Genomic DNA, 14325 nt, shown 5'->3' on the forward strand with positions numbered 1-14325 from the left:
GTATTACATGGCAGATGATTTTGGATGAGGATGAAATGCAATGTATCATTTGGGGAAGATTTTGTGTAGCTATGGTAAGATGTGTTGGAAGTCAGAGAATAGAGGTCGACAATAAACTGAAGAATTACTCTTTGTAGTTTGATATGTAATCATGGTAGAAAGTCGTGTATCATTTTTGGGGAAGATTTTATGTAGCTATGGTAAGATGTGTTGGAAGTCAGAGAATAGAGGTCAAAAGCAAAATGAAAAATTACTCTTTACAATTTGATATGTAATTATGGTAGAAAGTCGTGAATGTAATTTTATGTAATGACTGTAAATATTGCAACCAGGAAGAAATTCCTTGGGCAAGACCAGAGGTTTTCTTCACTCGGTTCTTTCCTACCGGTACCCACACTAAACCAGGGATGTAAAATAAAATTTTATATTAATAAAATTATTTGACTATGATCTATTATCTATCAAAAACAATATAATTAACAAAATTATATTTTATAATATAATTTAGTTTAAATAATATTATACTTATCAATTTCATATTTTTGTTTAATAATATAATATATAAAACTTAAATAAAGTCATTTTAAATTAAAAAATTACATATTATATTATAATAAACACTAAAGCAAAACACTTATTCAAAATCCATATTTTCATAAATGCTACCATTGTTTATTTGTTTTATAAACATATACATGTAATCTATATTTTAGTTATTGACATCTTATCTAAAGACTCGAAATATTTACTTTTGTTGTAGATTTAAATAATCTTTGATGAATTAAATTTTCACTTTACTCTTAATTTTTTATTGAAATTGTGTTATCATTTATAAAATTCATTTTAATTTGTACTTAGTGTTTGATTATAAAAATCACTGTTGGATTCACACTAACTACACATGGCATGTTTAGGGGCTTGAACATGTATAGTGTAACTTTCTTCATTAGAATTTGCCACGTGTCTATGGAAAAGATGAATGGTGGATCATTAAGTGGGGACTTAGCAATTTCGCTTGTCTGTCTTCATATGTCATGTTTCTCTGTCCATTGTCAAATTTAATTGCATTGTCTTTTCGACGAGTACAATGTGTTTATACCATAGTTACTGTCAAAATAATGCATTGTGTATATTTAATAATAAATTGAATGCACCTGTCCAATGTAATGATAGCAATGTCATAAGAAAGAAATATATTAATTTCCACATAAAATTGAATTTTTTATCCACTATTTTCGATATGAACCATTAAAAATAAGAGAAAAATAATATTTTTATAATTATATAAAATATAAAATAAATATAAATTATAGACTTTTTACTGAAGAAATTTCTGATTGGTTAAACCAATTGAAAAATAAATTAAATGAATAATAAAATACACAACCGTACGTACCTAATCTAACACGGAATCTAACACCTAACAAGAAGTTTATGTGGCCCAAAATGGAAGAGCCGACTGCGTAGAAGTCAAGCGGGGCAGCTAGCGGCAAAACGCGTTGTGTCTTACATTTGCAGATTTGGCAATCTATAAATAAGGGCAAGAGGAGGGAGCTTGAGAGACACAAATACAAAGAAGTATAATAGAGAAAGAGATATAATAGAGATGGAGAGTGAAGGAAAAGCGATGTTTGTTTTGGCAGTGGGGATTGCTATGCTGTTTGGGAGTGTTTCTGCGCAGAGTGTCTCCTCCATCATAAGCAAGGATTTCTTTGACGCCATTCTCAGCGTTGCGGACAGCTCCTGTGCTGGAAAGAACTTCTACACCTACGATGGATTCATCCAGGCCGCCAACGCCTACTCTGGCTTCGGTACAACCGGAACTTCTGACGACGCTAAAAGAGAGCTCGCTGCCTTTTTCGCCCATGTCACCCACGAGACTGGATGTAAGTCCTCATCAATTTCAATGACTAATAAATTGTTGTCCCAATCTCTCATAACTTGTGATGACTGATGAGTATTGTGCTTTTGCAGCTTTCTGTTACATTGAAGAAATCAATGGCGCAACGAGAGATTACTGCGATAAAACCAACACCGAGTATCCATGTGTTGCAGGCAAAGGCTATTTCGGCCGGGGACCCATCCAGCTATCCTGGTAATTAACTAATTCTCACTTGAGCTTATACTTTGCTTTGTTGCGTTTTCTTCCCACTTCACATTAATGAGATTGAGTTGAGTATTGCAGGAACTTCAACTACGGTCCAGCAGGAAAGGACATTGGGTTCGACGGATTGAATGAGCCGGAAAAGGTAGCGCAAGATGCGGCCATTTCGTTCAAGACATCAGTGTGGTATTGGATGAAACAGAGCAACCGTCATACCGCGATCACCTCTGGACAGGGATTCGGAGCCACAATCCAAGCTGTGAACGGCGCCATCGAATGTAACGGTGGTAATCCAGACGCCGTCAATGCGCGTATAAATTACTACAAAAATTACTGCGAAAAGTTGGGAGTAGATCCAGGCTCCAACCTCTCCTGCTAACTTTACCTCACCTCACTTCATATCTCTCCAATTACAACAGGAAAATATGACCGCAAACCAACATTCTGCCCTACTGTCATCTATATTTATATCCATTTATTTAATAAAATAAATTTTCCAAGTGAGTCAAATGTGTCGTCTGGTTTGATGAGTCTTAGAGTGGGAATAGAGATCTTTAAATTCAAATAGCTTTAGCAGTTTGTTTTGAATATTTGTGTGATGGAATAGTGTTGTTTTGTTTTTATTGTTGAGGATAAAAAATTTGGTGGGAGATTATTTCATAATTTATAATAATTTTATGAGACTAATTAATTAACTTGTCCTACAATTCTACGAGATTGATTAATTAACTCACCTTACAATTTTATTGGACTTGTGTGTTTTGACAACTAAAGTCAATATGGCACATGACTGCTCTAGTGTTTCGGGATGGGGGGACATTTGGTACATTCCAGCATGTGGAGGCCCTTTAACCCCCTACGTTCGAACTACCATAGAATTTTAGGGGCCCAGGGAACCTTAGACCCCCACCCCACATAGCATTGTAGGGGCCACCCTATTGCCCAACTATAGTTGCATCTACCTCAACTCCAATACATAACAATTGATATAATATCATGAAAATAAATTACTTCTATGATATTGTTCCAAAACACATAACTCTCTTCTATTTTATTGTGAGGTCACCCTCTAGGATCCTCTCGCTACCTATTTCACCAAATTGTAAGCTCAACTAGATCCCATCTAGCAAAAATAATGTCAGTGCGCCTCATACTACACCATGGGTTCTTTCCTTTTCTCAATGCGCTATCATTTGTGATAATAGTCAAGCATCTCATATTAATTTTATCATCATTGGCAAGGGTGTCAGTATAACAATATGAACGATACTTGAGACCATTCACACAATTACATAGTGATTTATTACACATATATAGTAACCATTTCTAGTAATAGGAAGTGGATGCAACAATACTACAAGCATCTTTCTATTTCTTTCTTCACTAATACTTACTGATTAATAGTATTCTAGCTAAAAAAATAAATGTTATTCTATCTCATACTACATCATGGGTTTCATTATTTTCTCTTTATGATGATGTGAAAGAATCATTGATTACTTGTGATTATCATTAACTAAGGTGTAAGTATAATAAAATACATCATATAAGGCTAAATTAAACTTTCTATAGCCTACTAAACCTTTGAGTTAGTGGATTCATGAATCTATTATCTTTAGGCCACTAGCGACAATTTTCTATCCATCTTGGAAAAGGGTAGTGTTTGACATTTATCATTGTGTGGCCTTTATGAAAGGATGAATAGCCCCTTTACCACATGGGTGGCTACTATCATCCATCACCTTATTGCTACTAGTGACAACCAACTAGAACCTAAGATGTGGTAATTAGCTTCAAAGATCTATCACCTACATCGTACTAGTGATAGATGACTTTAACTAATCATGTATCCTAACATTGATATCTATCCTAACATTTTCACCTTCATGCTACTTATGAAATTTGGCTAATCCTTAAGATATAGTAGATAACACCTAACATCTATCACTTACATAGTGTTGGTGATAGTAAATCATTTGTATCTATATCAAACTCAATTTTGACATATGGAAATATTCATAATCCACATGTATCATAAATATTTTTAAAATAGTCAAATGGACCTTGTATGTGTCGAAGCTAAGCGACCCATGGACCTATACAAAAAGTTTTATAGGTCTTGAGGTCAAATTACCAACACATAATTAGTACATTTAACCCACTAACCAAGGTGAGTTGTCCACTCTACTAAACACATACACAAACAAATGCAACCCTTAAATTAATCAATTTCATTTACTCCATTCAATTTTAATCCAAAAACATAGTCTTTGAATAAAAACACATTATTTATTAGACAAAATTTAATCATACATTTAATAATATCCTACTTTGAATTACATAACATTTTTATGATACCAATTATAAAACATATCATACATTTTGTAATGGTGGGGAAATTATGAGTGATAGATCAAGAGGAAAACTACCCTTTCCCTCAAAGAGAGATGAGAGTTTCACTATTGATTATCCTTGAAGCACTTTTCACCATTACATTAAGAAGAAGGGGATGAGATAATTCACTAGATTCAATCTCTCCACACAAAGATGATAGATTGAATTTTGATTGAATTGAGAATGTTAGGATGATCCCCCTTTTCCTTGTTTGAAATGGAAAGGAAATTGATTGAATTATGAAATGCAAAAGTGACAAAGAATCAATTATAACTTGAGATCAGAATATGGGATGAAGTTGTGCACCTGGATCTGGCAATAATATAAGTGGACTGTGACAATCTGTGGGTTATTTTTCACCCACGGGCTGCACGATTTCTATCAAATCCGATATCCGATTGGACCTGATATTCGATTTTGTGACCCAAATTTGAAAAAAAATCCAATAAAAGGTAGGATTTTTATTGTTTTCCATCATTTTCATTTAAATTTTTGCATTTTTTTTAATGTTTATTTGTTTTTCATTCAAAATATATTTTTTTTCATGCAAACTAGGTTTTTTAAATCAAATACAAAATTGTTCAAATTTGTTAACTAAATTCAATTGTTTACATTCAATTAGGTTAAAAATGGGGGATAATAGTGAAAACATTGATCAACCACAACCGCAACAACCAAACTCTCCTACACAAAACCCTCCTTTGCCAAACCCTCCCTCAATTTAGGATTTAATTGCACAAAATTTGAACCAATTGAGGGGAATTGCAGATGTCTATCGTAGGATCCCTCACCTGAACCCAATGTTTGATCCCCTCACGTCCATCATAAAGAGTATAGAAACCGTCAATGGGGAGCACAATTCTGCTCTTTTGTGGTGAGATTCTATGAGGGAACAATATGCAGATGGCTTGTCCTATAAAGAGATCAAGGATCTTGAGATATCCAAAGCCGCTATCACCGCATCATTTGTGAATCCCCGCACTAGTCAACCCATAGACCCCAAAAAAAAAAAAAAATTCTATTAAATGGTGTACAAATTATGATATTGTGAAAAACTTTTGGGATTGTTGGTAGATGGTTTTCGATAAACCACCCAACAACAATCTTGATGTCCCCGTCTACTTCATCAAAAAATGGTATGCTGAGTTTGTTTTCGGAAAACATGTGAACTACTTTTACATCCAACCTTTCCATGGTGTGGGCTTAGGTATGCCCCAAAATAGACCTGGAGCAGTCAGAGTAGTCCAGGGCCCATATGTCCCCCCTCCTCCTATTGATCCCCCACCTCCAGTGCAACATCCAGATATCATCTATAAGGCAGCTTCACGGACCATATTGACTATTCACTCTTTGAGTAGCCTTTTGGTTTCTCAGGCTGGGGTAGTAGCTCAGCCTACTTTTGATGGTAGTGGTGCATCCAATGGTGCTAACACGTCCTCCTTGGCTCCACACATTTGCATGCCCCATAGTTGTGTCATGTGTCGGCACCTATGCTTGGGTTCAGTTGGATAGCCTATTGATCCTCCTGTGCACACTACAGATTATGAAGTGTATGAGATGCACAATGCACCAGATGTTATGACAGGGACTGGAGGATACCCTAGAGAATCCTTGCATGCTAGAGGCGAGGAGACACCTTCATCATACATTGATGATGTAGTGGTAAGATTTGTATTTTCACGGTTCATTCGATATTTTAAATAAATAGTTAGAATGAATTTTTATTTACATGGTCTATTTAACAGCTGATGATAGAGGAGGGGTTGACACATATCTAGGAGGACACCTTTATGGTCATTTCATTTGGTCTTGATAGCTTTATAGTACAAAAATGGCCATTTCATTTGGTCTTGATAGCTTTACAGTACATATATTATTGCACCTAGTCGTTTGTATTTTATTGTGCATACATGCTCATCATTTATATTGGTATTAATTAGATTATGTAGTAACTTGCATTCTCCTACTTTTCCCCCCACTCAGTCGAACACTCGAGGTCATACCCTACCGGCATCGTCCCTTGAGCACCCTAAGTTCTAAAAATTGTCAAACTTTGACAGACCCTAACTCGCAATCCATGGTACCTGTGAATGATCCATTTGAACCTACGAGGCCACGAGAGGGGTTCTTACAAAAGCCTATCTCAATTTTTCAATATTCCCTACGGTTTTATTAGGGAATCTTTTTTTAGTTGGAAAATAATCATCAGACTCGTTCAATCAAATGTTGTCGTGTGGCCAATTTCTTATTCTTCTCATCGTGATCATGAACCATCAATTTTGACATGTCCATTTAGGAATTATTACCCTATGCATGCTCCTATTTTATCAACCCCACTCGGTCGAATGCTCGGGATCATACCCTACCGGCATCGTCCCTTGAGCACCCTAAGTGCTAAAAATTGTCAAACTTTGATGGGCCCTAACTCATAATCCATGGCACTTATGAATGATCTATTGGAACCTACAAGTCCATGAGAGGGGTCCCTACAAAATCCTATCTCAGTTTTTCAGGATTTCCTACTGTTTTATTAGGGCAACATTTTTTCAGTTGGCAAATAAATCGTCAGTCTCATTCAATCAAATGTTGTCGCGTGGCCAATTTATCATTATGCTCATCGTGATAACTAACCGTCGGTTCCAACATGTCCAGATAGGCATTATTATCCTATGCATTCTCCTATTTTTCTCCCCCCACTTGGTCGAACACTCAGGGTCATACCCTACCGGCGTCGTCCCTTGAGCACCCTAAGTGCTAAAAATTTTCAAACTTTGACGGGCCATAACTCAAAATCTGTGGCACCTATGAACAATCTGTTTGAACCTATGGGGCTACGAGAGGGGTCCCTACAAAATTTTGTCTCGGTTTTTCAAGTTTCCCTATGGTTTTATTAGGACAAAAAAATTTCAGTTGGCAAAAAATTCGTCAGTCTCATTAAATGAAAAAATATAGATAAACAAGCATTACACTATATACACATAATGATCATCAATATTTCCATGTATTGTATACACATAATTACCATTACACTTGCATTTGACATCCATGAACAAATATGCAAACACGATTTTTCATCATTATCAATACAACAACACCAATGTACTCATGTACAGATACATTGTATATCATCAATATAACTAAACCAATTTGCTCATGGACATCGTATATCGTCATAACAAAGTTACATCAATTTGCATCCATATACATATACAATATCCTACTTCATCTGCATCAGACATCCTCGTGTCCTAAGAGAAAATCTTACGTGCATCAATGCCTACATATAAATGAAGACCAAAATAAGAAACCTTTTTATGCGGAATGAATGTGCTACAAGAAACAAATTGTTTTGTGAAATTATAAATAGATCATTTGAAACATTTTTAAGACGTGCAAGATTGTATAATTATGAAACTTACCAGTTTCTCTGTAAAGTCTACAAGCATAACTTTGAAGAAAGACACATGTTGGTTAAAGCCCTTCTCACTGCATGTCTCTACATGGTTGAAGACTATGGTAGATATTGTCATTTCTAAATGGCAATACATTCACTTGACATAGTGTGTGAAAGTTTACAAAATTTAATCACAATGACAAAGTGAGGGACTTAGTGTTTATGCACAAAATTTAATCTCATTAATGCACAAAGGAATATGTACCATCACCAAGAGTAAACTAGTCAACGGCAAATTATCTAGCATGAACCTATATTTTGAAGAATTGTTAGTCTACACAAAAAATGTGTGCATGAACATGAAGGCTTTATGATAATCACTTCAACTGAAATGCATGATAATAAATGAAAAGTTGGGATTATATATCATAAAAATACGTCCCTTCGAATTATATCAAGAAAACCCACTATGTTGACACAAAAATCATAATGCGATAGTGTTATATATCATCAAAAAGATCTGCATGAGCATAAAGGTTTTGTGATAATTATATCATCAAAAATTGTCAAATAGTGTTGTCTAATAACAAAAATTGTAAAGCTCATCGAATGCATGATAATAAGCCGTGCTGCAAAAATATGTCCCTTCAAATTATATCGAGTGTACCCGCTATGTGCATGTAAAAAATGTGTTGCCAAGAAAAAACATTCATCAATAGACCTGCATTTTAAACACATCCTTAATATACATGTAACAAACTTGAACATTAAGGTTTTATGATCATTGTTTGAAATGAAATGCATGATAAAAGAAAATAAGGTACCATTAAAGACCTACTACTCAAGTATGCCTGAAGGGTCATCTCTTTTCTTAAGAGTATCTAGTATTGCTTCATGATCAGTAGTAGTTACTATCCATAGGTCTTTGGTCTTTGATTTTTCTTGATGCTTCAACAACTTGACATTTGTATCTATAAGAAGGTGTGAATACATGAGAATGGTTTTGTGTCTCTCATAGTCTTCAAATGCAGGTATGCCATTCTTTCTAATCATGTATGTTCACAACCAAGTTCCCACAACAACAACTGAACCTGTAGGATATATGAACCCATTGTCATTTTCCACTGGTTGTGTTAGCTTATGTTTTCCCTGTCCACATCGTGCCAACTAATATTTTGATCTTTCTTCATTCCCTTGCGGTGCAACAATTGCAAAAACATGTCCTGGCTATACAAGATCTGATAGATAATCATACTCAACTGAACTTTCCATGTCCTCGTTTGACAAGGATATTATTTGAGATAAAGGAGATAGATATTGGGGAACCTACGTATCAACCCACTCACTTGACTCACACTGATCCCAATCACACTGAACACAACTCTAAAAAAACAAGACAATGTTCTTGTCCAAATGGTCCATGTACTTGCATCTGAGCTGAGAAATGAATGCATCTTTGAAGAATATTTAATTGTTTGACAATCCAATCTATATCCCAATGTGCCCTCCTCAACCAACCAAAAGAATCTAGTCACTGCTGAATCAAGAGTACCTCCATGTGACAATGTTGAACTACACTAATCAACAATAGAATGTGCATCAGTGAAATTTGCACCTGAAATCCTTAATTTCTCCTTAACTAGAGCTCTCTTCAAACATGCACCTCCTCCATAATGCTCCCCCTTCCCATGCCCTGCCTCAAAAAAACACCAAATATGAGGTATAGGCCTCTCTACATGCATTCTACTCAACCAATAAAACATACAGGCATTCTTGAATTGACCTATATAGTTATCTGACCATATGATATGTCAATCAATTGCAATATCATTCTCATGCAAGAACTCAAAAAAATTCTTGAAAGAATGTTGCACATACTTGGAGGAGTGTGATCTATCATCACTCATATAAAACTGATACTCCCTGATTATCTTCATGTCCTCTTCTATACTATCAGGAGCATGTCTATATGTAATGTGAACAAAAATAGCAATCTAGATTGAATTGTAGTACTGAGACTGTACCTCATTATGTGGTTACAATGTATAGTTCTCTCCAAAATCAACCACTGATACAATAGTACCAATCGAGAAAGAGTTCTAACACATCCTGAATAGTTGATCCAACCACTAAGACCTATGGGTGTGCCTTGCATACTTGTAGAAAATATTTTCCTTAAAATCCAAAATAAAATCAGCAACACTCACTTCTCTTGAGACTCATTCGCATCTAGAACCTTCACCTCCACTCTTCAAAGTATATTTCACTGTCTCATATCTTTTTTTCTCAACATAATTATTTCCAAACTCATGTCCGCTACCCTCATGAAAACATGAAACAAACTTTGACAACTCACCACATTGTGAGCACTTCTCACTCAAACAATCATTTCTATAGAAATAACAGCCATCATCTCTAGGGAATAAAAATAGATCTTGCAAGTCTCTTGATGATCTCGGAAATAGAATTGCACCACACTCCTGCAACATCTCATTAGTATGCATCGTAGAACGAATATGGCATAAAAGTTCATGGTACATTGAAAACTCCACATGGTACTTGCAACAACAAGTATTACGAATCTTAAGAGGTACACAATAAAATGGCTTCAAAGATTCAAAGGCCCTTTGTAATATTTGCAAAGTTGGATGTACTTCACAAAAAAAATTGTACAACATTGTTTGGCTTGATTCCAAGAAATGTTTGGGATGCAGTGTGCAGTCTCAGTTGTCGATTCTTAATTTCAAAACGTCCTTTACATTGGATGAAACTCTAGAATTAGAGTGTCAAAATTGTTGAATCTCCTCCTTCACATTGTCAGTCAACTTTCTATCAATAGGTGGAAGCCTCCCACCAAAAGGGTAAGTGCACAAAGACGGTGGTCAAAAAGGGGGGTATAAGCAGACACTTTTTTTCTGAAATCAGGTGAACTTGAACTTGGAGGCAAAATTTGAAAGTCATCCACTCAAGATATGAAGATAATCAAAAAACAAATATTGTAGTACTTTGAGTCTAGTTTCCAAACTACTAAACTTTTTCAAAATTGGATAAGATTAAGGGGGTCAAATCCTTCGTGCATGAAAAATAGACCCTAATTTTTTCAGAAAAACATAACATAGTGTCTGACATGCGCATCAAAAAATTCATAGTTAGATTTACTATTTTGGCAAATCCTTTGGCAAAAAGATAGTTAAGAGTGAGCACTAGAAGATGTGTAATTTTTTGTCAAGTATTTTTTTTTAATGATTTTTCCAATCGAGCACATCCTGAAAATTAGGTACTTGTTCGTGCACGAAGCATAAGTTGCACTAAAAAAATCAAAAATACAATTTTATTTTTTTTAATTGTAAAGAATCAAGTGCACTACAATAATATATAAATCTTTTAAAATTTGGATAATTATATCAAAAGTTATTAAAAAAATGGTGCACATATGTCTGTGAGAACTATGGAGACACTGGTAAAAGAAATTCAATAATAATATGTTATTGTTGTTCAAATTTTAAAAAAATTATATGGTTAGAAAGCTCAGAAGATGGGTGAAAATATGGTGGAAATTTTAGAAATACCCACTTGATGAAGTGTAAACCTGATGATGACAAAGTCGAGAAACCAAGTTGATAAAATAAAACATGTCAAAAAGGAGGGAAATGGAGGGAAATCAAACTTCCAAACCATAGCTTTGTCAACCAGGCTTATTTCCAAGCCTAAACAGTCAAAAGCGCGTACGGGGTACCTATGGTATAAAAAGCGCGTACGGGGTACTTATGGTGTAAGAAGCGCGTACGGTCTATGTTAACTATAAAAAGTGCGTACGCACTATTTTTACTATAAAAAGCACGTACGCGCTATTTATAGTATAAAAAGTGCATACATGCTATTTATAGTATAAAAAGCGCGTACGCGCTATTTTAACTATAAAAAGCACGTACGCGCTTTTAATGTTTAAATTTTGGGAGTGTGTATAGTATGATATTGTATATATAATATGTGTATATATATAATATAAAAATATATAATATATAATATTTATATATATGTATATAATAATATATAATATTTATATATATATGTATATAATAATATATAATATATATATATATGTATATAATAATATATAATATATTAAGTATATATATGATCCCATATGATCCCTTACATGTCATTATAGGTCCTATGGTGTTCTAATTGATCATATAGTGTCATATGACTGCTTAGGATACCATATGACCCCTTAGATGTTGTTAGGGGTCGTATTGTGTTCTAAGGGTCATATGGTGTCCTATGAGCCCTTAGGACACCATATGGTATTGTTATGTGTCTTATGTTGTCGTATGACCACTAGGACACCTTATGACCACTTAGGACACCATATGGTGTCATTAGGGGTTATATGGTGTCCTAAGGGGTCATATGGTCTCCTACAACCCCCTAGGACACTATTTGACCCCTTAGGACTCCATATGGTGTCATTATGGGTCGTATGGTGTCCTAAGAGGTCATATAGTGTTTTATGACCCCTTAGGACACCATTTGGTGTCATTATGGGTTGTATGGTGTGCTAAGGGGTCATATGGTGTCTTATAACCCCTTAGGACTCCATATGACCTCTTACGTGTCGTTATGGGTCATATGGTGTTCTAACGGGTCATATGGTGTTCTATGATCCCTTAGGACACCATATGATCCCTTAAGACTCCATATGGTGTCATTATGGGTCGTATGGTGTCCTAAAGGGTCAAATGGTATTCTATGACCTCCTAAGACACCATATGACCCATTAAGACACCATATGACCCATAACGACATCATATGGTGTCCTAAGGGGTCATAGGATGCCATATGACCCCTCAGGATACCATACGACCCATAACACCACCATATGGTGCCCAAAAGGGTCATATGGTGTTCTATAACCCCTTAGGACACTATTTGGCATCATTATATGTCCTATGGTATTTTAAGGGATCATATAGTGTCCTATGACCCCTTAGATGGTGTTAGGGGTCGTATTGTGTTCTAAGGGTCATATGGTGTCCAATGACCCGTTGGACACCATATGGTATCGTTATGTGTCTTATGGTGTCGTATGAGCCCTAGGACACCTTATGACCACTTAAGACACCATATGGTGTAATTAGGGATCATATGGTGTCCTAAGGGGTCATATGGTCTCCTACAACCCCTTAGGACACTATTTGACCCCTTAAGACTCCATATGGTGTCGTTATTGGTCGTATGGTGTCCTAAGAGGTCATATAGTGTTTTATGGGTCGTATGGTGTGCTAAGGGGTCATATGGTGTCTTATGACCCCTTAGGACTCCATATGACCTCTTATGTGCCGTTATAGGTCATATGGTGTCTTATGACCCCTTAGGACACATGCATGGATCCCTAGGATACCATATGACCCCTGAGAATACCTTTTGACCCTAGAGAGGGAGAGAGGGGGAGGAGAGGGAAGCAATGGGAGAGAGATACACCTAAGAGATGAGGAGACTAAGATAGAGACTGAGAGGGAGAGACAAGAGATAAATGAGAGAGAGAGAGAGAGAGAGAGAGAGGAGGTATAGCGAGATCTAAGAGGTGGATAGAGGGATTGGGAGAGAAAGAGAGACCTAAGAGGTGAAGGGAGGAAAGGTGAGAGAGAGAAAGAGAGGGTGAGAGATAGAGAGAGTCTGAGTGAGAGGGAGGAAGGGGTGGAAGGATATTACAAGAGACTAGAGAGAGAGAGGTGTGAAGAGAGGGAGAGAGGGAGAGAGTGAGAAAGAGAGGTAATGAGAAAGGGAGAGAGGGAGAGAGAGGGGAGAGGGAGAGGGAGAGAATGAGAGAGAGACACCTGAGAGAAGGAGAGAGTGAGATAGAGAGAATGAGGATGAGAGGGAGAGACTTCAGAGAGAGAGACTTTATAGAAGAGGAGAGAGAGAGAGATAGATAGATAGATAAAGGTTGATAGCTAGAGATGTGATAGAGAGAAGGAGAGAGACTTGAGAGAAAGAGAAATGGAGCGAGAGGGGGAGAGATAAAGAGAGTTAGAGGGAAAGAAATACTTGACAATGGAAGAGAAAGGGAGGGGGAGGGAGAGGGAGAGAATGAGAGAGAGACACACTTAAGAGATGGGGAGAGAGTGAGAGATAGAGATATTTGAGAGAGGGGGAGAAAGAGAGGGATATATGGAAGAGAGAAAGAGGGTGAGGGAGATGAGAAAGAGATGGAGAGATACCCGAGAGAGGGAATAAAGTAGAGAGGGAGATGCCTAAGAGACAAAAAGGTAGGGGTTAAGGAAGAGAGAGGGGGAATGTAGGGAAGAGATGAGAGACATAATGCTGATATGAACATGCTGATTACTGAAATTTGACTAAGTCTGAAATTTATAAAAATACTCAAAAAACTAGAATCTACATTATAACTCTTAGAGATCTGGAACCAATC

General features: G+C 36.2%; 1 protein-coding gene across 1 annotated transcript; it reads left to right on the forward strand.

The window, feature by feature from the left end:
• Positions 1–1577: 1577 nt before the first annotated feature.
• Positions 1578–2603, forward strand: LOC131047772 (chitinase 4-like). The gene is made up of 3 exons (XM_057981563.1): positions 1578–1886; positions 1975–2095; positions 2186–2603. The coding sequence occupies exons 1-3, from the start codon at positions 1607–1609 to the stop codon at positions 2481–2483; spliced, it is 699 nt and encodes a 232-aa protein (XP_057837546.1). The 5' UTR covers positions 1578–1606; the 3' UTR covers positions 2484–2603.
• Positions 2604–14325: the final 11722 nt, after the last annotated feature.

This window comes from Cryptomeria japonica, chromosome 4, assembly GCF_030272615.1.
Source record: "Cryptomeria japonica chromosome 4, Sugi_1.0, whole genome shotgun sequence".
In the NCBI taxonomy this organism is placed as follows: Eukaryota; Viridiplantae; Streptophyta; class Pinopsida; order Cupressales; family Cupressaceae; genus Cryptomeria; species Cryptomeria japonica.